The sequence below is a fragment of the Pelecanus crispus genome, chromosome 1 (genome assembly GCF_030463565.1).
Source record: "Pelecanus crispus isolate bPelCri1 chromosome 1, bPelCri1.pri, whole genome shotgun sequence".
Classification (NCBI taxonomy): domain Eukaryota; kingdom Metazoa; phylum Chordata; class Aves; order Pelecaniformes; family Pelecanidae; genus Pelecanus; species Pelecanus crispus.
Window position 1 is genome coordinate 153,063,624 of NC_134643.1, and position 25,321 is coordinate 153,088,944.

At 39.1% G+C, this 25,321-nt stretch overlaps 1 protein-coding gene across 1 annotated transcript in view; it reads right to left on the reverse strand.

Annotated features, from left to right (window-relative positions):
• The window catches only part of INPP4A (inositol polyphosphate-4-phosphatase type I A), a 52,672-nt gene extending 27,648 nt beyond the window's left edge, over nucleotides 1-25,024 (reverse strand). Inside the window, exons 1-16 of the mRNA XM_009482701.2 lie at nucleotides 24,973-25,024; nucleotides 22,481-22,699; nucleotides 21,587-21,631; nucleotides 19,996-20,114; nucleotides 19,764-19,880; nucleotides 17,988-18,067; nucleotides 15,210-15,321; nucleotides 14,141-14,231; nucleotides 13,321-13,468; nucleotides 9,499-9,629; nucleotides 9,023-9,127; nucleotides 8,104-8,212; nucleotides 6,377-6,391; nucleotides 3,572-3,755; nucleotides 1,993-2,211; nucleotides 526-835 (exon numbers count right to left, since the gene is read on the reverse strand). Of these exons, the coding sequence (XP_009480976.1) occupies nucleotides 526-835; nucleotides 1,993-2,211; nucleotides 3,572-3,755; nucleotides 6,377-6,391; nucleotides 8,104-8,212; nucleotides 9,023-9,127; nucleotides 9,499-9,629; nucleotides 13,321-13,468; nucleotides 14,141-14,231; nucleotides 15,210-15,321; nucleotides 17,988-18,067; nucleotides 19,764-19,880; nucleotides 19,996-20,114; nucleotides 21,587-21,631; nucleotides 22,481-22,586 (1,891 nt within the window). The 5' untranslated portion in view covers nucleotides 22,587-22,699; nucleotides 24,973-25,024. The remainder of the gene's footprint in view (nucleotides 1-525; nucleotides 836-1,992; nucleotides 2,212-3,571; nucleotides 3,756-6,376; nucleotides 6,392-8,103; nucleotides 8,213-9,022; nucleotides 9,128-9,498; nucleotides 9,630-13,320; nucleotides 13,469-14,140; nucleotides 14,232-15,209; nucleotides 15,322-17,987; nucleotides 18,068-19,763; nucleotides 19,881-19,995; nucleotides 20,115-21,586; nucleotides 21,632-22,480; nucleotides 22,700-24,972) is intronic.
• Between the last annotated feature and the right edge of the window lie 297 nt (nucleotides 25,025-25,321).

Here is a 25,321-nt window from a genome sequence, read left to right on the forward strand (position 1 = left end):
CCACAGCTTTTGACAATTTGGGTTGAAATTTGCTTTAAACTCCAGTAAGTTCATCCAAGTTCAGTTCAGCCTAATGGGACTGCTTGGCTCCCCTCCTATGCTCTGGCAGCCCATTAGTGTTGCGGTAGTGCCTGCACTTCTCTCATGTTTTATTTTTCTTATATAGAGGTTCACTGTAATAAGCTTTGATTGCTGCAAAGAAGCTGAAGCCAAAAGGAAAGCTACCAGAGGTGGTGTTTGACATATGCTAACCCAAACACCTGTTTTACCAGCTTAAAACACCCAGCGTGAAAACCAAATGCCACTGTCATCAACGGATTTGGCCATGATTTCAGTGGGATCAGGATTTCAAAATAAGTAACGGGCTTAGCAGCTCCCAGTACACCACCAGCCCTTTCTGCCTGACATCAGTGCTGAACACCACCACTGAACTGAAAACACATGGAAGGATGTAACGGAGGCTTAGGAATGATGCCAGCGCACAGGAAGAGAGCAGCAGTGAGAAGCAGTGTCTGGCATACGCACTTGTCTTTCTGAGAGAATGGCATGCACAAGATGGTGTGGATGATGGTGGTGGTGAGGATGAAGGTGGTGGTGAGGATGATGAAGGTGGTGAGGATGATGAAGGTGGCGAGGATGATGAGGTCTCATTTAAATCTTCTGGATTTATCCAGTAGGCACGAGTGTCCCGATTACCTTTCTTACTAGTACAGCTGATGTCACACTGGAAAACATCTTCACAGCTGTCACTTTGCAAGCGCTCCTTCTGGAGAAGTTTGTCCACTCTTTGTATAATACACTCCAGACTTTTGTCAACATTCAACCAAACCTTCTCCTTAAAAGAAAACATTTCTTTCTCAGTTTAAAAAGAAAAGAGACATTGGGTAACAAATCCCTTGGCAATATATTTCCTCCTGTGATTCTAGTCACAATTCCTCTGCAAAGTTTCCTCTGGGCTATCGTGTTTACATTTGTGGACACACAAATTCTGGATATATAAATCATGCATACCAGCATCTCAACAATATGTAGCGACATGACTCGTGTGGTAAATTTTAAAGCTATTTTCTAAGTAAATTTGCTGAACAACTTTAAGTGCCTCTTCCTGCACTATTATTCCAAATTCCAGTTGGCACTATCGTTTATTCTTGAAACTCATATTGGAAATAATAGTTGTATACAATCACACATTTTTTTTTCCTAAATAACTCAGTGAATAACAGATAAAATTACTGTATTGTATTACTGTCTAAATAACTGAATTGGCTTTATTTGTATCTCGTTACTGTGAGTGTGACTATAAGTCAAAGTATACCAAAACAATTAAAACTAGCAAGGGTCCATTTCCAAAATTAATTCAATCTCATTTCAAAATTGATGTTTTACGATATTAATAATTGTTTTAATTAATTTCAACTATTTTTGAGATTTAATTAACTTCTGTTTATATTACACAATGACAGAATTTACACAGCACAATTCTCTTTTCAATTGACAGTGTGGTAAGGAAAACCATTTAAATACTTTATGCAAACAGTTTTAAAATGCTGTTCATAATCAAAACAGAGATGAACTGCAAGTTCTAAATATTTAGATGAGAATAAAAAACAGGAAGGCTGAATTGTATAGCTAACACACGCAAAATATGCTTTATTTTGGAGACACGTAAAAGCCCTTTGTAGTACAGTCAGTTTTTTACTTTAAAAGCTATTTACTTTCCCTTGGAACCGACTTCAGAAAAGCCACGCACCTACTGTAATGATTTCCGCTGTTTAGGAGACCCAGAAATATTTATTAAGGCCTGTTTGTATCCCCATGCCAAGGAGTAACTGAGCATAGGATAGAGACAAGATCTTTGCTAGTTGACCAATACTTCCAAAATACTCATCCTACGCATATCTGGTGAGCAGTTACAGAGCTTATAAGCAAAAGAACACAGCAAACAAAAACTACAAAGTAGAAAATATTCATCACTCCACTAAGCATACATACCCATTCCTCTTCATGCCAATCCACCTGCAGAGAAGATCGGCTATTTCTTCCTGTCCATCTGGCCACAAGTGTATCCTGATCATTCCTCAGCATCACTTGCTCCCCTTCTCCAGATGTTGGAGATGCTTTTGAAGCTATATAGTCTGGCCTTGCAGCATTCAGTCCATGTATTGAATTTGCCAACAGCTTGCAGTCACAGACTGTGACAAGTTGCCGGGTCTAAAAAGCAATGAACCCCCCACATTTTAACAACTTTTCATTATTCTGTACACAATTTTTATACTACATTCTTTCGCAGAAAGAAAAAAAGAACTAGTATTCTGTAAAAGAAACTAACCACTGTTTAGGAGTCTCTAAGGTGCCTTTAAAATAATTTTACAGAATGGCCTTAAAAAGCAATATAGGATAACAAAACACAAATGGTACATATTCAAAGTCTGTACTACTATATTAGCCTTGCAATTGTTGAAAATTTCACTAATAAATGTGCACTTCACCTTTATTTGCACTTCACTCTCCATTTGATGAAAGCTTAGAACAACGTGCAGGCATTTTTATACCCCACGCAATAGTTGCCACACCAGAGAGACCATGCTTAACCTCTGCCATCCTGTCTGAAATCATAACAAGACTCAAGAGGCCAGCTGAAGATATAACCCACTAATGAATGCAACTAATGTTCCCTGTCTTATTTAGTGGTGTTGTATTAAAGGATTTCTTTAAGTTATATGAATATGAAAAGTGTCTGGCCTGCGTGTCTATTAAAAAAAGAAAACAACAAACAAGCCCTTACTACGTTATATATACACGTTGTCCAGCTGTCGAAAATCCCACGGATCAGTTATACACACTGTACTCATTTAGACTGAATATTATAATAAATAATACATTTACATGGGGTCACATTATTTTCTACACCCTACAAAGTTGTATGCATGTCTCCTCCACTGGGACAATTTATAGCAAGCTGATTGGCCATTACTGCCATTTACAACCTTCAGATCTGCTTAAGGGACAGAAGAGGTCCGTAAAACTGTATTTGTTTTTTTGTCCCTGTAAATAAGATTGTGTTCAGCTGTGCGTCCAGTCTGGTTTCTGTTAGCACCCATCTAGAAATAACTGATTCACATCACTATAATTCAAGCAAAGGCTGCGTCACCATTATTCCTTATTTCACCAGTGGAAAAATTTACTTAAGTTTTGCCCAGTTGCTGCTGCTTGACAGATGACTCAGAGGAACATTAAAAAAAGCAAGTGGATATGGAGAAAAGGGTACAAAAGAAAGTGAAGAATGCAGATTTCTGGAATATGATGAATGAATAGAGGGAACCAGAGGACATTGCTCTCCACTGCACTCTTGCGAGGAGTTGAAGGCAAGAGTGTGAAAAGCAGGAGACAACTTAAATAAAAAGCAGCAAATTTTAAAGGCTGGTCTGGTTTTGCTTTTTCTTTACAACTGTACATGTTACAATACACTACTGAAGAAGGTAAAATACATGTTTCAAGAAAACCTACTAAAGATAGAGACAGAGAAAAAAAATGAACTGTGCTTCAGTGTGGAAATGTATTATTCTCCTACCTTGTCTGCTAGGATGGCAAGTGTTCTTTCAAGGCCATTAGCTGATCTATCCTTGGCAGCTCTTGAGAGCCTTTCTGCATAGTAACTGACTTGCGTTTTCAGGGTGTTGATTTGTGCAATAATTTCCTTTGCTCTAACAATGTCCTGTGGGATGTATATTATAGACTGGGAACTTGTTGAAGTGCTGAAAAAGAAAGGCCGATTTTAGGGGGAAAATTGATCTAGAGGTACACGTTACAGTGGCATGCTGGGGAATTAATGGCAGACGACAAAAATTTACCTAAGCTAGCAATCAACAGTGAAAGGCCAGTGGGCAATTGCACAGCAGGAACATAATCCTAGAGCCTTCTCTGCCTTTACTGGAAGCATTCAGATGCAGATTTACTAATCCCTTATGCCAAGGGGCTGTGGTGTGGGGCAGAGTTTGTATACCAGAGGGACAGTTCTGCTGAGGAGAATGCGGGTGACAGATTTTTGCCATCAGGTACAGAACCACTGTTTGCCGGGACAGCTTGCCCCACTCTCCCTTCTCCTTACCACACAGACACTTCACTGAGGCCTGGTTTACAAACCTGTTTTATCACATAACTACTAGCGCCATGAAAAGAAAATCTGCACTCCTTCTAACACAGAAATGCCACCCAGATCTGTAATGCAAACTCGGTGGTATTAACAAAAAATCCTTCTGCTAGTATATCCTTTCCTCTGTTGCAAGCCTGATTCAAGTTACACCAGCAAAAGCAATCTTATGATATATAAAAAACAAAGTGTATCTCCAGACTAATCCAAGGACTCCATCCTTTGTGTAGCTTCTGTTAGCACACACCTACTATGCTAAACTAGGGACATGATACAACTCTCCCTATTATAAACTCAGCTGTAACAATATAAAGCAATACCAAATTTTGGCCTTTTCCAATTAGTAAGGGAAATAAACTATACCAGTAAAACATATATTTACACTGGGATGCTGCAGCTCCACTAAGACTGCTTACTTGGCAGTGGAAGAGCATAGTTCATGTCCTCTAAGTTTAGATGTCTACAGAAGTTGCTTATCCCATCCAAGACGGATGCTTGGACTCCCTCTGTAACTTCTGGAGAGAGAACAGCACTTCTAAAGGGTGATTTAATCCTACCTGAAAAAATCCTTTCAGAAAAGCTGCCTTTCAGCTTGGCAAATTACTTTAAGCTGAAGTGGTGCTCTTAGTTAACTATTTGGAACCATCCCACCGCTACTCCCTTTGCCAGGCAATATGCTGGTTTTTTCCTCCCAGTAGGAAAGTTATACAAAGATCAGGCCTTTACATCAGCTCCAGCTGTGACAAGCGGGATGCCTGTTCATGATGTGGCATCAAGCATGAGGTGACACTAACTGTATATTACCTTAATTTTATTCATTTTTTCCAGTCATGACTGGCTTCAGCATAGTAACGGCACAGAAGAACCTACTGTCTGCACCAATCTCAGCACTGTTCGATGGACACAGCTACGCTGAGACAGAGGTTTCTTTTCCAGGCACAGTTACCTCAGATCACGACCTCCGAGGAGCGTGAATTCCTCTGCTACCTGTAGAGCAATGCTGTTAATTTCTGCAGTATGTCTGTGAGGTAAGACAGGAGGGGTGCGTCGGGCATGTTTTAAAATCATTGCCACAAATACCAGTTCTTGTCCCGTAACTGATATTAAGACAAGGGAGAGCTTAATCCCAGTATCTGTCTGAGCTCCATTACAAGAAAAGATGGGGGATTTGTTTTCAAAGGATATAATGCAGAAGTGATTCTTGAAAGTTTCCTTATTTGTGTCCCTCTGGTCACCCACCTGAGTGGAGCAGAGAACAACCACTCCCCAGTACTGCTACACCATACCGCAAATTAATCTCAGGCTTTAGGACTTTCCCTGTACACGATTTGTGCTCTCTATTGAGCAGTGATCTTAGTGACAATTCCTCTGAGCAATTTCTTTCCACGACAAGTGTGGTTAACATGCATAAAGACGTATTTGGCAGGAAAGGCCATGCAGCGTATTGAGATCTGATTTAGAATTATTACATTTTTAATCACAAACATTTGCTGGGATGACCGAGGGGGAAAAATTTATGGTGCGAAGTTCACATATATTTACTTTCCAACCTGCAATTGCTTTTTCAAATGAACAGCTCTCCTTGTACTATATCAGAAAACTGTAACACAGCCTAAAACTCTCAGTGAATTATTAGGGGTTCAACCTTTAATATAAGCAATTTAGAGCAGAACTTCTGCGCTGTTGAACCATCAAGTAATGTTTCCTTTTCATAGCATTGACCACCACAACATGAAGAAAAATAGACAAAAGCTAAGTGAAAATGTCTAAATGAAGACATGGGTTACAAAAATATAAACCATGCCCAATCTATCACCATAAAGATTTAAAAATACGTAGAGTTATCTTAATTATCTTCCACCTCTGGCAGAACGTTTCTCTCTCCAGGCAGTTTTCACTGGAAATAATAGAGGAAAAGATATATATATAATTCTTGTGTTCTGTCTTCAGTTTTCTAACTTCTTATGATCAGAGAGAGCCAGGAAGCTAGCTGTTCATTACAAACAAACATTGCAGATGAAATGAAATTCATTCACACATCATGTTCCACAAAGCAGCTACAATTACTTAGAGCACAATTAGGGATGCCATGATGCATGACATTAAAAAGCCCTGCACACTTTAAAACACACCAGATCTTTGCCAAAGAAAAGAAAGAAAAGAAAAATAAAACAACCCAAAGAACAGAAACCCTCTCTACAGAACTCTCAGAAACAGAAAACTCACCAACACTCCTCATAACTGCTAAAAAAACAAAAAATCAAAATAAAATTAGCAGATTGTTAGCAAATACCAAAAGCACAAAACAAAACAAAGGATGTTTGGGGAAGTAACTTATTTGAGTCATCTTTTCAACAAGGCGGGTAACATAACAATTAAACTTGTAAGCAAAAAACCACAGATTGCCAGATGGCCACGTGTTGTTCTGGGGAAATGTTGTGGATGCACCAAGCACAGTTTTGCCAATGAAAGGAGAAAGAACTGAACAATATCTATGTAACGGTGAAACTGAGGAGATGGATCTCAGTTCTACTATACTGGCTTTTATGATAAATTAGAAGTACTTGAAAGGAAAGTTATTCTTCAAATGTTGGACCTGCAGTTTTCGTGGACCCAGAAAGAACAGTTCTATAAAGCTTAGAGGAAAAGTACTGGATAGAAATTAAGCTTTCTGATCAGCTTAATTATTTGGGGGGGTGGGGGGGAGCGGAGAACAAAACAAAACCAAAACCAAAAGACACGGGAACTTAGATACTGCAGGAGTGAGGCCCACTACAGTAGCTAAGCTGACCGAAGGAGGTTATTTGAGAAAGCAATAGGGGTATCAAAAGAACAGGAAGGGTGAGCCTAGCATACCAGTGTTTCCAGGTTTACAGTTTCCGCTAGTCCCATCCTAGTGCACTCTGTAAGCCAGGAATAATTACACCAGGCATATTTTTGCACCAATCTTTTTATCAGCACATATCTGACTGATGTTCACAGGATTCTGCTATTCACTTCTCCACTGCCAAAACTAATTCTGCAGTTGGCAGAGCCTGGTTCCCATGTCACTCTCTCCTCTCATCAGCTCCAAATCCTGCAAATTCTTTCTTTGGAAGAGCATTATCAAGGTCTCCTTTGCCCTGGCTACAATGACTCTTTGTCCTCCTGCTGTCTTTGTTCCTTAAATTCTCCATACTGCAGCAAAAGTCATGCAGACCCAGACAGCATTATCTCTTCCTTGGCAGCTAAAGTGGGTGCCATGCAGGTCTCGTCCTTTAGCATATGTGACCTTCCCAATTTCTGCCCCTTCCTCTGGTACATATGGTTGCACTTCCAGAGAGGTCACTAGACAGTCCCTGAAGACAGGACTGTGGAGGTCAAGTATCCTGCCTGTAGAGCAGAGTGAAGCCAGATTCAGAAGCCTAATCTATGCATAAACCTTGAGGCAGTACAGAAAAGCCTCCAGCAATAGTCACAAAACTAAACCCAAGTTGTCAATAAGGAATTTGCCTATCAGTCACAGCTGTTCTGTACTGAAGAGAGTTCAGCAACAGGACCTTTAAGCTATGAGAGCAGTGAAAGTCTCCTGAAAATAATGGGTTGAACGCACGATGTAGTGCAGCTGAGGAGGTTCTCCAGACAAATTTTCTAATTCACAATTAGGCAGAACTCAAACCCAATGCCTAAAATAGCTAAACTAAATGAACCAAGAAGTATTCAGGAAAATTAAAGATTCCACTAAAAAGACTATTAGAAAGGGCCCATCAGTAAACAAACAAATATGGTAATATAAAGGGGAAACTCTTTTCCCTCTCCTTTGGGAAAAAAAGAATGGAACAATCTCCACATTGTATAGTAGAACTATTGAATGAAATGCAACAAAAACAAAGAATGGAATGATTTTCCAAATCACTGAGCGTGGACCAGAAGGAAAAGGCACAATAACAGCTGACAACAACATTTCTACTTACTGTTTCTTTGCCTCTTCAAATTTATGCAGTTTTTTCCGCAAGCCACCTGATTTAAAGCCTTGACAATGAGCTGCTGGTGCTCCTATGGTGACTATGTCGTAGTTCTGATCTGGGATGGACAAAAAGGACTTACAAATGAAAGCTTGTCATCTTTACTTTGGACAAACAATTGTGGAAATTCAAACACTACTCTGAAAGTAATTTTTGTAAAGCTTCGTGCCAGTGTTTTGAAGGACATGGAAAAATGAATTGTTTTAGAGGCCCTGGAAATCCATCAAGTACTTTTGAGGTGAAAGAACCATACTTGAATGCAGGTCCTCTGTTTCTTACTCTAGAAGACTGACATTGAAAAAGAAGCCTTGAACATTGGTCTTTACACAAAACCTGCCATTACTGGAATCCCTCACATGGATACATGGGACAAGTCTGTGTCCACAGTTAGTGCTGTTAAAAGAAGGGAAAACCTAGGTTATCTATGAAGAAACAAGCTTGCTGTGAACAAACTGCTGTGATTTTGCATAACTGTATGTGATGGTTCCAGAGAAAAAAGGCACAAGCTTAACAACAAACAACAGACAGAAGCTTTGCTGTTCTGTTACAATCCAAAATGACTGCAAGGGACACAGCAGCTTAATCCAATGTATTCCCTAGTACAAAGGCTGACTTGTGTCACCTAGGGTACAGTTAACTCCAGAACCTAGTTTCGCCACCTGTAGAATAGCGATAATTATACTTACATCTCTTCTTTTGCAAAGACATTTGGAATCCAAGGACAGAAGGTGCTACAAAAATGCCAAGTAGCACGTGTACTACAGAGCAGTAGTTTGTAGAAACTTGTCTATATGGTTGAGGATAGTAATCAAAAAATGGAGAGAAAAGAAACAGAGTAAGGTGAAGAAAGAGAAAAAGAAACAAATACCTGATCCTCCATCATCCTGCACTCTCATTCTCTGTATATGTAAATTCGTAGGAACAAATTCCAATTTTTTATCAGCTTTCAAGCTACTGGCTTTAAATGAAGGACCTGAGACATACAGGAGAAAACAGGAGAAAAGTAAGCATATAAACTTTCTGCTTCTGCTTCTGCTAAAATATTAAAGGAGTTTCATTCATCATTTGCTACATACTGAAAGTAAAGCAGAGAAAAAAAAAAAAGATCTATCTTTCTGTTACTGTTCATAATTGTCCTCTACTTTTGGGGTAAAATAAGAGAATGAATAAAGCAGACAAATATTCCAAGATCATTAGCAAACTCACAATACAAGTTAATAAAGAAAAGAAATCTAAAACCAGTATTATTTACTCATCAAACTAAAACATTCTGGGTTCCCAATTTCAAAGAAGCACTAACAATCATGGTTGAGAAATATCATATTATTATGAAAAAGAAATCACCTTTATACTGGTGCAGGTCAGTTAGATTTTCCTGATAAGTTAAAATAATTGTTTGGTACTGAGTAACTATTTGTCGACGAAGGCTTTCCCAACAAGGAGACAGTTCTCCCAATTCTTCTAGTTCACAAACCCTAGGGAAAAAGAAAAAATAGGAAAAAAGAGAGGTGTTTAGCTCCATTGTCCACTTGACCTAGAACGGCTTTCACATTTTATTAATGTAGCACCATCCTCAGCTGACACATTCTCAATTCACTCTGGTCTAACCTAGTTACCAGACTGGAAATGCTCCGAAACATATGTCCCAAAGCACCGCTACTGAGCTCTACCCCAAGGTACACAGTTTCCTCAGAGGCAGAATACACCGTGTTCCCCCCAGGAGCCTCAGGTGTTGGTCAAAAACAAAGCTTCCCACCTTTCTCCAGGAGCTCCCAAACTATATGATAATTTGCAAATGACGGGCACTGTCATCATGTCAGGTGACTTGGGACAATGAGGACATTTTTAGGCTACTCTACTGAACTTCGGTGGCTCTCAAATTAAATCAGAACTGTGACAGAGCTTAGGTGGGAGATGAGCATTTATCTGACATTAAGTACAAGGAGTATCTGTGCTGGCCAGCTACCTACGCAACCGTTTTCAAGGCCAGGCAGGGAAGGTCTAAGAAGTGTAAGCGTTAGTAAGGGTTTCAAGGGACAAAAGATGAGCCAACAAAATCTTCATCTGAGATTCCAGATTTTAGGCACTCAAGTTTCACAGTAGGTGGAATAAAGGACGACTGAGTACCCCCAGATATGAACAGGAAAACCCCTGACTTTCCCGTTGTACCCTGACTGCTAGGTTTTCAGTCACACATGGCAATCCTGTGTTACATACTGTTCCCCAACAGTGCTGCTGAGAAAATATTCGGTGTATTTCATGTCATGCTTGTATTACTATCTTCTTGGATTAAGATGTTATTTAGAATAAAGGAAGAAGGGAAAAAGTAAACAAGCCAACACCAGACTCAATTCAACAGCACGTTACCCCAGAAAAGGTAGAACAATCATCTGTCAAAAGGATCCAGCAGTTCTTTTTGCAGTTTTCTCAACATCCCTAATCCATAGTTTTAATCAATTGTCTGCATATAATTTAAGACAGCATTTCACAGAACAATTTCCACTCCACAGTATTTAGGATATTATCAAAAGGAAGCAAACTTCAAAGAAAAACACCAGACTGATTTGCCAATAGGCAACAGTGTAAACTATAGTTGTCAGTGACTTGGACAAAGACACTTCCAGTTTCATCTTGTAAACTGCTTCTGCGTAAGATGCTATTATGACCACACCTTGTCAAGCTCCCTGCTCAAAACAAGCCGTGCATTTGAGCCCAGGTCTTCCTGAAGTAAATTCACAGCTTAGCACTTCAAGTTTACTTGTTTGTCCTACAGGGCTAAGACAGCAGGGGATGTGCATGCCATAAATAATTAGGTAGTCAAAATATGCCCCCGGTTAGATGTTTCCTTTCAAAGGGCTCTGGTCCAGAAGGGCTTTATGTAAGAGACAGCAGTTATGATTATCCAAGGACATTTTAAAAGTCACCAGGATGTTAAGACAGAAGCAGCTGTGCTTGTGTAGCTGTCTGGCATTCCTCTGGGCTGCAGCACAGAGAATGGGGAAAAGAGCACTCGGCCAAATCTGAGAGATCCTATGAGTACGAAGTGCAATTGTGCTATTTCCCACACTGTAACAAAATAGGGCACTAATTCAAAATGAACATGACAGTAACCCACCTTAAAGAAAAAGAATTATTCATTAGAAATATAAAAGCATTGACGAAAAGAATTCCGCATGTCACTGAGGCTCACCTCAGCTGAACAGAGAGAAGGGAGTCTTTCTCACTAATTACACAAAAGTTGTATTTACCTTTGAGCCATGCAATTCAGAGCATACAAAGTTGTATTAGCAATCCACCTGGGCTGTTAGCAACCCACAACTGTATACAATATGCATCCATCAATCTCTATATGATTTTAGCAAGAGCCTCTGAGTAGTCACAGAGAAGAAACTTCACTGCCCGCAGTCTTACAGGAAGCCACATCTTTTTTCCCCATTCACCCTAAATTGTCCTCTTGTTATCTTCATGTCTTTAAACTACATCCATCACAGATGGCACCTTATGGGTAAGCCTGCCAACTCTTTACAATATTATGCTGTACCTCGTAATGAATAGGTTCTTTTAAACGTACTGTGAGGAAAGCTGTAGAGAACCAAAGATACAAAACAAACTATGAATAATCCATGTCTAAATGTGCAATGGCATATCCCAAGCCCCCTCCCATCAAGGTTGCAGCAGGACAACTATGCAAAATACAGCATTCATTCTCTAGAATCTAAAATCTGACTACCCTTACTAAGGGCATGTCACTAAAAAACAAAACTCAACAGCAGACAAAAAAAAAAATCTGTGTGAGCTTTGGAAACTCAAACAATCGTGTCATACATTAGTTTTTCCATACCTTACAAAAATTCACTGCCACCTTCTTGTGAGAATTTATCATTTTTGCAAAGTATGAAAATGCTTGAAAATACCATAGAATAATTCTGCCTGCTCATATGGATTAACACATTATTTTCTTTCACAATATCCCAGAGGAATTGAAATGTATTAATACAGGATACCGAGAGCACTGGATAGTTTTACTTTTAATTAAGGTCAGACTTAATTAGGCCTCTAGGAGTGGATTCAAACACAGCCAAAATAAAAACCCAATACTCAGAAATAGAGCTAAAATTGTTTTACCATCCCCACTTAGGCTTTTATAAAGAATACACAAACCATTATGTTTGCAAACCACAGCCTACAAACGTAGGGAAGCAAAGTCATAAATAGGTATGTTGCCTGGAAGACAGTTAATTGTTTCAAAAAGAAGCAAATTCAGAATAAACCTACAAAATGCTTAACAGATTTCCTTCTCCCTCCCACCTCCTAAAATGAGAAAAAGTCAATACTGTCCTACAGTGTCTCATTTCACTTGCTTTTATTTTGTTTGTTTTCCATTCAAAACTACTCTTCTGACTCTCAAAGCATCTCTTAACTCACTGAGAGGAGTCAGTGCTCCTGTCCTCTGCCTTTGCTTTGCTTTCACAGCACAGAAGTCAACCGACTTTTTCAAAATTCACCTTCAAGTGATTCTGGTTTTTCTTCTCCGTCTGCTACTCTAATTATGCATACAGAAACTCAGCTAGTTTCTGTACTGTCTCTGTTCCTTTCTCAAAATTCTCAGCAGCTGGAGTTATTACTGTTTCATTCATGCTGTGTCATCTACCCAGACTTCCCCCACCTATGAAACATTGAGACGTGTTTTATTTTTAATTCAAATTAATTTTTCTCTTTATATTAAAAACAAACTATGTTTAAAAACCAAAGTGTATCGAAGTATATAAATGAATATATATATAAAAAGATAATTAATTCTAAAGTGCTGGTCCTAATACAGTCAGATGACTATGGAATAATATATTCTGTGGCCTTATCAATACTTTTGTGAGAGGAACAGATAACCCCTAAGTGCAGATAACTGCAGTATGATCCTAAGTGTTCACTCCGCTAACAATTCTCTCACATCATTACCTTTGTATGTTCACATTACCATACACTCAAGCCCAAACCCTATACCCTGACATGAAATCTCATTCACTGTAACTGCACAGTCAGCGAGCTGCTGCTTTTACTATTTTTTCTTCAGTGCTTCTGTGCATTAACACAGATATATTTCTTGGTAACTCAGTAACAGCCAAATCACTGCTGTATTACTGCACAGCCAAACCAGTCCAAACTCACCTTGCTGCGTCTTCTTCTAGAAGAAGCTTCACAAATTGCCTAGGGATGTGCAGCGACAGGACGCTCTCAGCCATCTGCTCCAAGATTCTCAAGTGGTTTCCATCAGTGGTTGGGAAGCGATACATTCGGCAAATGGCGCCACCAAACACTAAAGAATTAAAATCATGTTATTTTAGCATAGGGTTTGAGTTAGAAGTGTACAAATTCTCTCCTTTTTTAAGGTAAATGGCTTTGATTCACTAATGTGCTGTAACACACTGACATAAAGATCTGGTTTAACCACGCATCAGTCTAGCTTTTCCAAGCATGGTCATTCTGCAACGACCATTCTTCCAGCGTTTGCAGGAAAAGCCTCCAAATGATTTAAAACACTAGTAAGGAAATAAAATACATATTCAACTTTTGAACTTTTTTTTTTTTACCTACTGTGCATTTTCCTTTTATGCAATAATTTGCTGGAAAACTAATCTTTCTTCAAGAAATTTTTTTTAAAGCCACTGCCTTCCTCTGTCCCTCCTCTCACCCCCCAATGATTGCTTTGGAATAGACTAGCAAATTGCATGGAAAATTCTGTACTGTAGTCAACTTAATGACAAAGTTTGCTTCTGCTGTTTTTACAAAATAAAATAAAATATAAAATAAAATATGCAGATGATAAAATAACGTGTTCTTGTATGGCCCTCAGAGGGCTGCTCAACCAGCAGCCTGTTCCTATTCAAATGCAACATCTGCTTAAATGCCCTGGGGCCACAGGCAGACAGCAAGAGATTAGCTTTTACTGATGCCTAAAGCTTACTTGTTACAGCCCGCAGCAGCTTACCAGATTTCAGTAGTGCATCTTTCCGTAATGAAGCGTATTTGGATCTGATTCCTAAAGATTCTGTTAAACTTTCATCAACTGGCAACACAGTCTAAACAAAAACAAAAAACCCAAATAGTAAAGAATAAAACCTCAGTGCCAGGACAACACGCAGTGATGACCCTATTAGACAGACTTGAAAGGAATATTCAACACAATGCATGTTTAAAATAAATATTTCAAATATGTTTACTGTGGACAAAAAATACAGAAGGCTGAAATAATAAATCCACTTAAACCCTCCAATCTAAGTGTTCCTATTTACTTCTACTGCACAGTTCAAAATGCTGTAAAAATTTTCATCCAGCCCTTCAAGTACTTTATGTTAGTACAGCTCCAGAGCTCTTGAAGGTACTGTACCAGTATGTGCCAATTACAGGTCTGCCTGGATACAAAGTGATTCTAATCCACATTGTGACTGTGATACGCAGATATGAGTGCAATTCTCAACAGGATATTCAGAACACAAGGTTTACAGAATTAGACATACGTCTAGGCTGAGAAAGCACTATTAATATCTGCTCTCAGACAAATATTAGGGGATCACATAAAAAGAATAATAATCCAGTATTCAAGTAACCTGTTCAGTTTTATTAAAAACTTTTAAGGTATTTCTTTTTAAAAAGTTGCCTGTGAAAATTCTGAAAATTCCCCTGAGCATCCCCGTTACAGCTTTGCTTGATGCCACCTTCCAAATCACAGCTGTCCAGTACCACATCTTTGTGAAACTGGTTATCAGTGCACCAATGTACAGTACCACAAGTCTATTTTGATGAAAGGCATGAGCACTTGAAGCTAAAGCTTAATCACTGTAAAGTAAAATTTTCCCCAAGACTTTTAAAAAACATTAGCACCAAGAGCTCTGCAAAATACAAGACTGCTTCATCACCATTAGGCTGCTTTTTACAGTTATTTTGAAACTGTAAAGCACTACTAAGTACCAAGATGGACAGGAAAGTTGACAGCAACTTATTTCAATACTACCAATCAATCTGCATCTTTCTGAAGCTGATACAATGCTCATACTCACCCTTCCATTAATTGTATCGGGTGACCTTGTCACTGGAGGCCTTTGGTCAGTTTTTTCCTCCATTTGCCATCCAATAACTGTAATGTTACCTACACGGTCACTTTCGGCCGACCTGCAACAAACACTCTGCGTTGAGATTTTTTTGGAGGTGGACCTGTTTATCAACAAGGGAACACTTATAAAAGGCTATTAATCTTCAAACTTAATGAACATTTTAAATAGGAAGCTTTTCAACTTCTTCTCACATATTTTTGTAATGCATCATTCCAACAGGAAAACAGTCCCCTCTTTCTGCAGGGATGCTGTACAGACCTCCTAACTGAAGGCAACCTAAAACCATGCAAGTGTTTCAATACTTCTGTAAAACTAGAAAGAGTTCAGATTTTACAATTAGCCTGTTGTAGGCAAAAGCAGCTTAAATTGTGAACATGAACGGGGAGCAGACAATTGGACGTACGCGCACACGTGTGTGCGTGCCTGTGCACGTGAATGTCTCAAACCGAGCTTTTTAACCCTCAATCAGAAGCCTGCTACTTGCTAGCTGCAACTGGTACCATTGCAACTGGTAAGTTTTGATAATACATGGGCTAAACAGAAGTAGCACATCCCAAATCTTCCCCTTAGTAGAGAAGTCAGTCAAGGACACCAGTTAGGAGGCTGACCACATCTTGTGCTTCTGCAGACAGACCATTTAGACTGGGAAAACTGGGGGCCTGGTATTCCAGAAAGAAAAACTGATGCTAAAAAGAAGGATCCTGAAAAGAAGTGGTCTAAGGAAGAAGGTGGTGAAGATTCTCAATGGAGGAAAGGTCCCTGAGGTAGAGGAAGATCCTGGAGATCAGGGAGTTGCGTGGAAACAAATGCCGGAGATCCCCAGGGACCTGGTCACTGTCAGCTGAGGCAGGTCACTACCAGCTGAGGAGCTGCACAGCACAAGCTGACACAGCTTTCTGTCCCACCTTCCCAGACCAGCAGCCATCTCCCTGCTGGGGAGGGAAGCTGAGACGATACGAACACACGGCTGAGGGGGGAGTTTAGTGAGTGAACGAGAGACAGAGAATCAAGTGGGGTAAAAGCTCTCATCTTGTTGGTTTTTAAATATACACCAGTACACAGATCTACAGCTGCCTTTTATTCTGTCTCACCCATGACACACAGTAATTTTGGCAGAGACTTTTATGTTATTATTTTAAGATAGATTCCAAATGGCATTTGAAGATTGTTGTTCACATGTAAAATACGCTGGGACAACTAAGACAAAAAAAAAAAAGTCTCTGGAACAGACAATACTGGGGAAGCAAAAGAAATAAGCACACAAGATGACTACAAGAAAAGGTTTAAGCATCCAAGTCACGCAGCATGTTTATAGGCATTGCTCAGCATCCAGCTTATACATGCGAGGGGTAACGTGACAATGAGAAGACATGCATGTATTCACACACTTTGCTCTGATAGTCAGAATACACTTGATATCAAAACAAGAGAGTTTAATAAAGTCCATTTTCAACTTAATCATTAAAGAGTAAACCTAACAGAATAACCATGTCTAACACAACCATGAAACTCCTGCCAACACATTCCTCCTCTTTTTCATGTCCCTCAAAACACCCTCATCTTCACACCTATGATAAATTAGACTATTTTACCCACCATCATTGTCATACTTTTGGTGTCTTTTCTGACTCATTTCCCTCATCTGCTCCCCACTGTTAAACCATGTCAATTTTTTCCTTACAATACATGTGGAAGCGCCAAAAACTTCACCCATCTCTTCTCTCAGCATGAAAAGCTTTGCCCATGTTTTGTTAGTTGTGTCTGGGCTAAGAAATTTCTGCAAATTTATCACAGTTGCTGCTTCTAGTGCTGATTATGCCGATACTACCAACACCATCATCCTCAGTCTCTCTGATTATGCTTCCCCCCTTCGACTGACTTCCCCTTGCCTTCTCTGACGGGGATGCCTGTCCTACTTTCAACACGCACTACCACAACGTGCATTTGCATATCAGAGCTCTCTTTTCTTAATCTCACTTTGTTTTCTTCATTCTTCCCCAACCCTGCACTTAACTTCGTCCCACACCAGCTTTCACAAGTGTGGATTGATTCCTATGATTAGAACTACTACCTTAAGGATTGGTATTAGACTCACACCCTCTTTTTCATTCTGTCCTGAATCACATTCCTTCCATGAAAGTTTTCAGTATGAATTAAACTAGAAAATAACACCAATCAATGTTGCTCTAATGTGACTCCTCCTATTCCTAGCGCATTATATCGATAAATAGACTATTTAGCAACAAATGCATAATTTAGCAACAGGCAGGCGTTGTAGTAAATAGTAAATAGAGCCTAGGTTTATCTAAGCCAAGGTATTCCAAACAGCTAAGATAAGCCTCTGTTTTGATGGGTTTCATTCTCCCCATCACAGGCTCTTTATACATCAGCACAGGCAAAAATACTCTGTTTTGCCATTCTCCACAGACACTTACGCTGAGGTGATAGAATGAAATGCACAAAAATGAAATTGGTCTTGACAATACTTTCTTGACTTGTAGAACGAGAACCAATGTCTAACATTATTTACCATGGTCTTGTTCTACATGTTTTAATTATCATGCAATATAATATAGTTTTTCCTTAATAGTGGCCTGGAACTTAACAAACAAACAAACAAACAAAAGGTTTTCATCACATCTCACAGACAGCTTTCGTCATATCTTAAGCACGCGTTCAAGAATTAAGGCTGTTAATTCCTAAATGGAGGAGAACATTACAAACCTTAGTGTTAAGTGCAACCTGTGATTCTTCTCCTGAAGAAGTTCTTTTACAGTGAACATCCCAGAACCCAACAAATACATCTGGAAGAAGATGAGCACTGGAATTGTAATTATTTACCTTTACAATGAACAAAGGCTTTGTCCACAGCACCAAAGCCCAAAATAAAATTACTATGCACAAAAGGTCCAAGAACAAAAATATAACTAAATATGCCAATGCATAACTAATTAAACCCCTTTAAAATTTAATACATTTGGTAATTTATCAAAAATTCTTTTTCTGCTGGAGGACAATAAGCCCTTTTCTTTCTCTAGGATTTGAGGGGAGGCACCTCAATGTATACGAGCTTAGGCCCAGCAATACAGGAACACTGAAAGCAATGACTAAATGGGACTCACACTGACTAGGCTGACACTTCACAGTCTCTCCCTGATCCAAACTTGGCTCCTCCTGAAGAATGCACCTCCTCAGGAGGTATTCCTTTTTCCCCAGAGCCTCCCCATGATGCACTCTACCGAGATGCCCTGCTACCCCTGAGGAAGCCACGGGAAAGCAGGTATGTGGGACCTGAAATGGCAATCCGGGCAACAGTCCAGAGTGAGCTGCCAACAGATCCAAGTAGTTACCTGGGAGAGCTGGCACTTAGACTTTTTTCAGTAAAGGAATAAATCTTACACCTGAACAAAATCACTAAGGGATCAGGGCAGGGGGATTTCCGAGAACAACGCAAAAAAATTATCTGGGCAAAATAGCCCAGAGAATCTGTGTGCCAGGAAGCCAAGGGCATGGATGCTCTCCTGAAAGCAACCTTCTATTCAGAAAAAATCTCCTGTTCTGTAAAAACACTCACAAATTTTTGGTATTGTGGAATTCTAGATATGGGTAGTACTAAGGGTCTTTGAGACAACAAATAACTGTTTTTTGTAATGAATAAGTGCTCCAAAATAGTTAAGTTTCCTCTGATGTTTTTCACCTTGAACTCACGGCCCCTGCTGAGAAAAAGGTGGCCCATTCTTTACTAAATTAAGTTTGGGACACTGAAATTACAATTTTTCCATTATTTTGGATTAAAAACATTTAATGGCAAGTTCTATCCTACAATTTGTGATCCTCTGCAAAAATACTACAGAAGCCCCCAAGACACCAGGGGACTTTTTTTTTCTCTTCCTTCCATTTCACGCAACATGGATTAGAGGCCAGTAGCCGCCTCTGGTAAAATCTAATCTGCCTGACTTTGTCACCAGTTTGCACCTAAATTTTAAGCAGTGAGAGAAGTAGACTTCTAAGGTCCTGAAACAGACTTCTAAAGTTCCTAAACTCAGACAAACGTGACTGCTCCCTGTGGAAAACTTCCACCAGACTGTTGCTACTACGCATGGAATTTAGCAGCTCCGTTTATAAGTACTGTTTCATTATGGCCCCAACATTTTGGCACAGGTTAGAGACCTCAGTTAGGCGTACTGGATCCCATTTGTTATCTAGTTCAGTAAAGAGGTCTGCAACAGAAGAGAACAAGTGACAAAACCTCTGAATTTAAATGAGTGGTTCCCAAAGTTGCTGCCAACAAGCCTTATCTGAGAAAACTGGCAATGCTCCGCACTCTGCCAAGTCCATCTCACAGCATTTGTCCCTCCTTCCCCTACCCATGTTGCTTTCTCTAGGATAGATGCTGCTACCCCTTTGCTTTCTTCCACAAAAGTTACTAGTTTTATCTGCTTGCCTCTCATTTCCTTGGTCTGTGGTGACTGGGGAGGCAACAGAATAAAGAAAACTTACTGTTCCCTGAGATCTATCTTTGACGTCGTACACGGAGAGTTTGATTTGTGTCATTTGATTGATAAGAGAGTCTTGGAAAAAGGCAATGCTGCTTAGAAAGATAGGATTACTTGTTCCCTGTAATCATAAGCAAAAAAGGCAAAAATTAATGCAAGGTGATATTTGTCAGGAAGAAATGCTTCTTGTGTTAGCTTCAATTTTAAATCTAGTCCACAAGTACCTCACCACTTACCTCAATAATTTCTGTCTGTGCATGCTTTGTCCAGAATGCCTGAGGAGGTGTAGTTACACTCACTGCTACAAAACTATTTGGTTTTCGATCTAGCGATGGAGTTAGCAGTTCACTGCAAGCTTTAGGTATGCAATAGATAAAAAAATTTAGATTCAGGATCTTTTTCATATTGCTGTAAGACTCTACATTTTTATAAAAGCATATTATATACCCTGAACAATAAAGCCATGAAGGGCCTAATATCCATTCTATCACCACACTATAAAGGCAGACATCACTCACCTTTGTGCATGCAAAGAGTAAACGTGCGATGGCTCCAAGCTGTAGAGCTGTAATTTAAACTTGTTCTCTTCTAACACCTGCCTATCCATCCCCCTGGCACAGATCATTAGAACAGTGTACATGCATAGGTTTTCCTCTGGGAATCTCATGAGTATGGCTGCATTTGATTTGAAGTCACGCTCCATTAAGCCCATTACCAAATGGCATTTTGCCATGGAGAACCAATAGAAGTGCTTGAACGTTGATCAAGTGGCACTACTATGAGGACAACTAGCTTGTAATTGTAAAAGGACAGTAATTTATTTCCTCTAAAATGGTATTGCGAGTTTAACTGCTGGGAAGGGACTATGGTGAGTAGGAAACAACTACCAAAAATTTCAGCGAGTGACTCTACACAATTACATTAAACTTCAGAGCCAAATTCTATCTAGCTAGATACAGTAACTACAGTGCGGTCTGACTCTGCTTCAGCTAGACACAGAAAGCTAATTCTAAAGCTTACCTGGGCAAGCAAAATGTTCAAATGTACACTAAACAGCTTTACAGTTCTACATATTTTTAATTTATCTGAAAATATTTAAAATACCTTATTCAGTTCTAAGGAGTTCTTAAGATTATTATTCATAACACAATTGCATACATCTGAGAAAATTTCCTGATTTTTCATTTCAAACATACTGTTAAGAGTATAATCTTCCAAACATTAGTCCGCTATTAAGCCAAGAAAACCATGCTGCAGTTGAAAATGTTGGTTGAATTTTCATAAAGAAAATATTTTTCACTTATTCTTCAAGTGAGGTCACAAGCTTCTTGTCCAAATTTAACCATCCCAGAAATTAGGTCACTTCTGCATCTCACATTATCACTTGACAGCAAAGACCACAAGAAAGGAGGTATGTGTAACAGTTGGTAACACTTAGAAAATATTCTATCCTAAACCGGTGTTTTCAGCAAATCTTCAGTTTGCTTGAAGACCTGAACTGCTGATAAACTGAGACTGAAGACAGTTTCCCTGTATCTTCACATAAACAAAATAAACATTTAAAAACAACATTCACATAGTAAACATTTAAAATTTTATAGGACAGATGTTTTAATTACAGACTTTTAAAAACATCACAAATCAAACTACTGGCTGCTTATCAAAAGATACTGTACTGGCAGCAAGAAAACTGTACCACATCTAAAAATCAAAGCAAAGTTTCAATCCTTACTATATGAAAGGCACTTCAAAATCAACAATTAAAAAAATGCACACATACTCAATAGCATGTATCATCAAAATTAGCATAAAAATCACTAAGCCTACCTAAACTGAACTCTAAAATCGGCTCATCTGGATCCTGAATGTTTCCTGTAAATCAGAAAAATTAATACAAGATTAGCCAAACATTGCTGTCATATAAATCCTTTCCTGAAGTTGCAGAACATATACATATACAGAAAGAAAATTAAATTTTACAGAAAAAAGAAAATATTTTTAATTCAATGAGCCATGACTGGTATTTAAAATATTTATTAGCTAATCTTTGGTATCTAAAAATTATTTGAAAAACCTGAGATGATCTCATTTTATAAAACATGTTAAAATATGTAAAATGATGCAAGACTGTGGAATATGGGAATATAAAATGCCCAATCTCAGTAGAAAACAACAGGATTAAAGCCACTTAGTGTCTGAGCCACTATTAACTCCAAATTATTAAATCAGATACATCTCCTCTGTGATCAGTGAATAGGGAGAAGTTTGAACGTACCTGACTCTCTCAATAATCAAAGAAAGCCTCTGAGGGTTACAATCCTAATTTACTCACCATAAAAGATGAGGGAGGCAATTCTCGGTTCCCTGAACTTTCTTGAAAATTTTATACAGTGTCAGACAAGGAGATTACCAAGACTCTTCTTTGACCTTGACATTCTTTTGTTGTTTTCTCCCCCTGTTGCTTATTTTTGACTGATAAACATAAGTGCACAAAATCTAGTTTAATTTTTTTTCTTCCCTCTCCAATTTAAATGTTTTGTCTATTTTAAAAAATGCTAAGTTTAAGATTTTTTAAATTTTTTAGTGTAATTCCTTTATCTCATTCCCTCCAGATAACCAGACACATCTAAATCTTCTAGCAATTGAAAGAAAAAAACAATGTTAGTACAAGGTAGATTCTGAAACGAGCAACAGAGCAATAGCTGGCATGAAGGTACATACCTGCCAGAGAAAGGCCTAGCATGTCAGAGGTGACGTCAATGGTGGAGGCCCGTTGTACGGTGCGGGATTTTGCACCATGGCGGGGACTGTGTTCTCTTGCTGTCATTTTGTCATGAAGAACCCTTCTTCTCTTGCTGCTTGGCTTTACTGATGTTTGTCTTACAGAGTAGCAGAGTGCAGCAGATTGTCTCCAGTTGCTATTCCTCTAACATTACCACGCTAAGCAATGAAGAGAGCAAAAACATACACCAAAATTTTAGGCCACTATCAGCTACTCTTTAACAGCAGCAAACCTACTGCCATAAAATTGCCTCCGGTCATTCAAATAAAACGCTCAAGGCAGACCCGATGCACAGTAACACAATTTGCATGAACCGTACATCTGTAGCATTTTACTGCAAATTGTTGAAGACTGTACCACATGTAAGAAAGGCTCTCCTGTCAGAGAATGGGGGTTGAGAGAGACTTGTTAACAGACCAGCTGCTCTTCTCCTTTGTCTAAGTTATTAAACCATCCTTAATGAAGTTTCCTGGTTTTCATAATCCCTGGGGAACGCAAGCAAATTTGTCAGATGGGGCCTCTGCCTGCAGAGGTAGGACAAGGGATAAGGACAAAGGGACAATGGGTCAGCTGAACACAGAACAAAAGGGCAGGAAATGTTGTTAGTGTCAGCACGCTATGCCGTTCCACGCTCTACTGCTATGAGAAAGGGATATTGAAAACTATAAATAAATCCTACTGGGCCAGAGCAAGGCTGAAATTCTGGGATGGTGATAGAAAGAAAAGGCAAAGGGGGATGCCTGCTGATGTGGCACACAGCAGCGTCTGTGCTTTTATCTCACCCTACACTTTATTGGTCTACAGACATCCATGACAGTTGTTCTTCCCCTCACGATGCCTATAAAATTAAACATTATGCTAGGAAAGAAGTGCACTGCCTATAGAAAATTTGGTTACACTGTTAAATGTGGTGCTTTTGGTTTGGCTGATAAATTTGCGTGTTCCTTCTGTCAAGCCACATTCATGCTGCGGTTATGGAACTTCTGTGTTCATTTCATACTATTATGACAAACTCTATTCATTTAGAAAGTGAGATTAGGAGCAAAATCTGATAAACCTGAAAGGTAGTAATACAGTGACTAATTCCTCTTAGGTTGAGGCACCTAACAATGGGCAAGAGGCATTCTAATTAAATAGAACACCTAGCCTTCACTTGTGTTTTAAATAGGCATTTTAAAACTGTCTGAAGGCTGCCAAAGGAACATTCAACCTGCCTAACTTAAGTCTCTAAATTTAACTAGTCAGCATCTCCCTCTGGAGGATTTCAAAAGAATCTCCCTCCCTCCACAGGGAACTCAAGCATCTTCTTAACTAGCACTGGCTCACTGGACATCTAAACTTCAGATGCAAGCTAAGCATCTAAGACAACTAAATTGAACACAACCCTGGCCATCTACATGAGCTTAGGAATGAGATTTTAAACGGGGAGCTCATTCTAGGGAGGAAGGAATTTGGGCTGTGCCTACCAGATGGGCCAGTCTATTGTTACTCAGAACTAGTAACTTGCCTCAGTGATTCCACTCAGGTTTGTACAACATGGCATAAGCCAATTCCAAACACGAAAAAAGTAAATTCTTGAGTGGAAGAAGCAGAAATTGAGAGCTCTGAATGTCCCATCACCAAAAGCTTTGAAACTCAGTGACAGCATACAAAACAACACTCTGCTTACAGATATAATTTACGACAGCCAAAAATTAAAGCAGGCAGTTTTCCAGTTCATACGGAATCACAGAATAGTTGAGGTTGGAAGGCATCTCTGGAGTTCATCTAACCCAACCCCCCTGCTCAAAAGCAGGGTCACCTAGAGCAAGTTACTCAGGACTGTGTCCAGCTGTTTTGTACAAGTTGTTAAATGGCTAGCAAATCACCAGTCGTTCTCAAATAGTACTGAATGTCCTAAGATTTAGTCAAATAAAACTTTCATCAAAATTCTTTGCCAGTTTCCAAGTCTTTCCATTCTACTAATTCTTTTTCCCTTCTTTCACCAATAGGTTTTCCTTCATTTGTTCTTTACGTAATGAGATGTTTAATGGTTTGTAAGTCCATTAAACCTAGCTGCCTAATGAAACAGAAAACCTACAGAATGTGCTTCCAGAGATTTAGGCAGGATGCCATAGCCCCTTCCCCCCAGATCCTACAAATACCTTATTAGAGAATAACTAACATGTTCACATAGGTACAGTTAGGTTAAAGAGTCCAGTTGTTTTTATGCTAAAATATCTGTAGTTGCTGACATCCTCAAAAAGAGTCGATCCTTGAGAAGTTAAAATAGGGTCAGGTATTTTCTTTGTTTTGAAACTATTTCTATTTAAGTATTATTGAGCGTAATAATTTCCAAGTGTCTCTAAGTTCTCAACTGTTCATTTAAATTGCAATATTAATTTCTCGCCTAATGACACATTTTTAATTTACTTACACTGATCATACTTACAGAGGGCTCTTTTCCTCATGTGTGGAGGGATTTTGCATATCATAACATCAGTTAAGTCCACATCTAAAAAATTAACAAAATAATCAGCATAAATAAGCAATCTTTTTATACAGCATAAATCACAAACAACAGGCAGGTACTATTCTCAGATTAACTGTAAATTTAACTTCTGATTACCAGCTCTTACACTGAAGTTTATGGCAAATAGAAAAAGAGTATGATCCTCTGCCCGACCTCACCCATCACTAGTCATAGCAATCGCCAGTCAGAGCAGGAGCACAAAGAAACAAGCTTACACTGAAAAGGACTGACTTCAGGTCAGCATTTGGTGAGTGGGTGGAATGGCTGT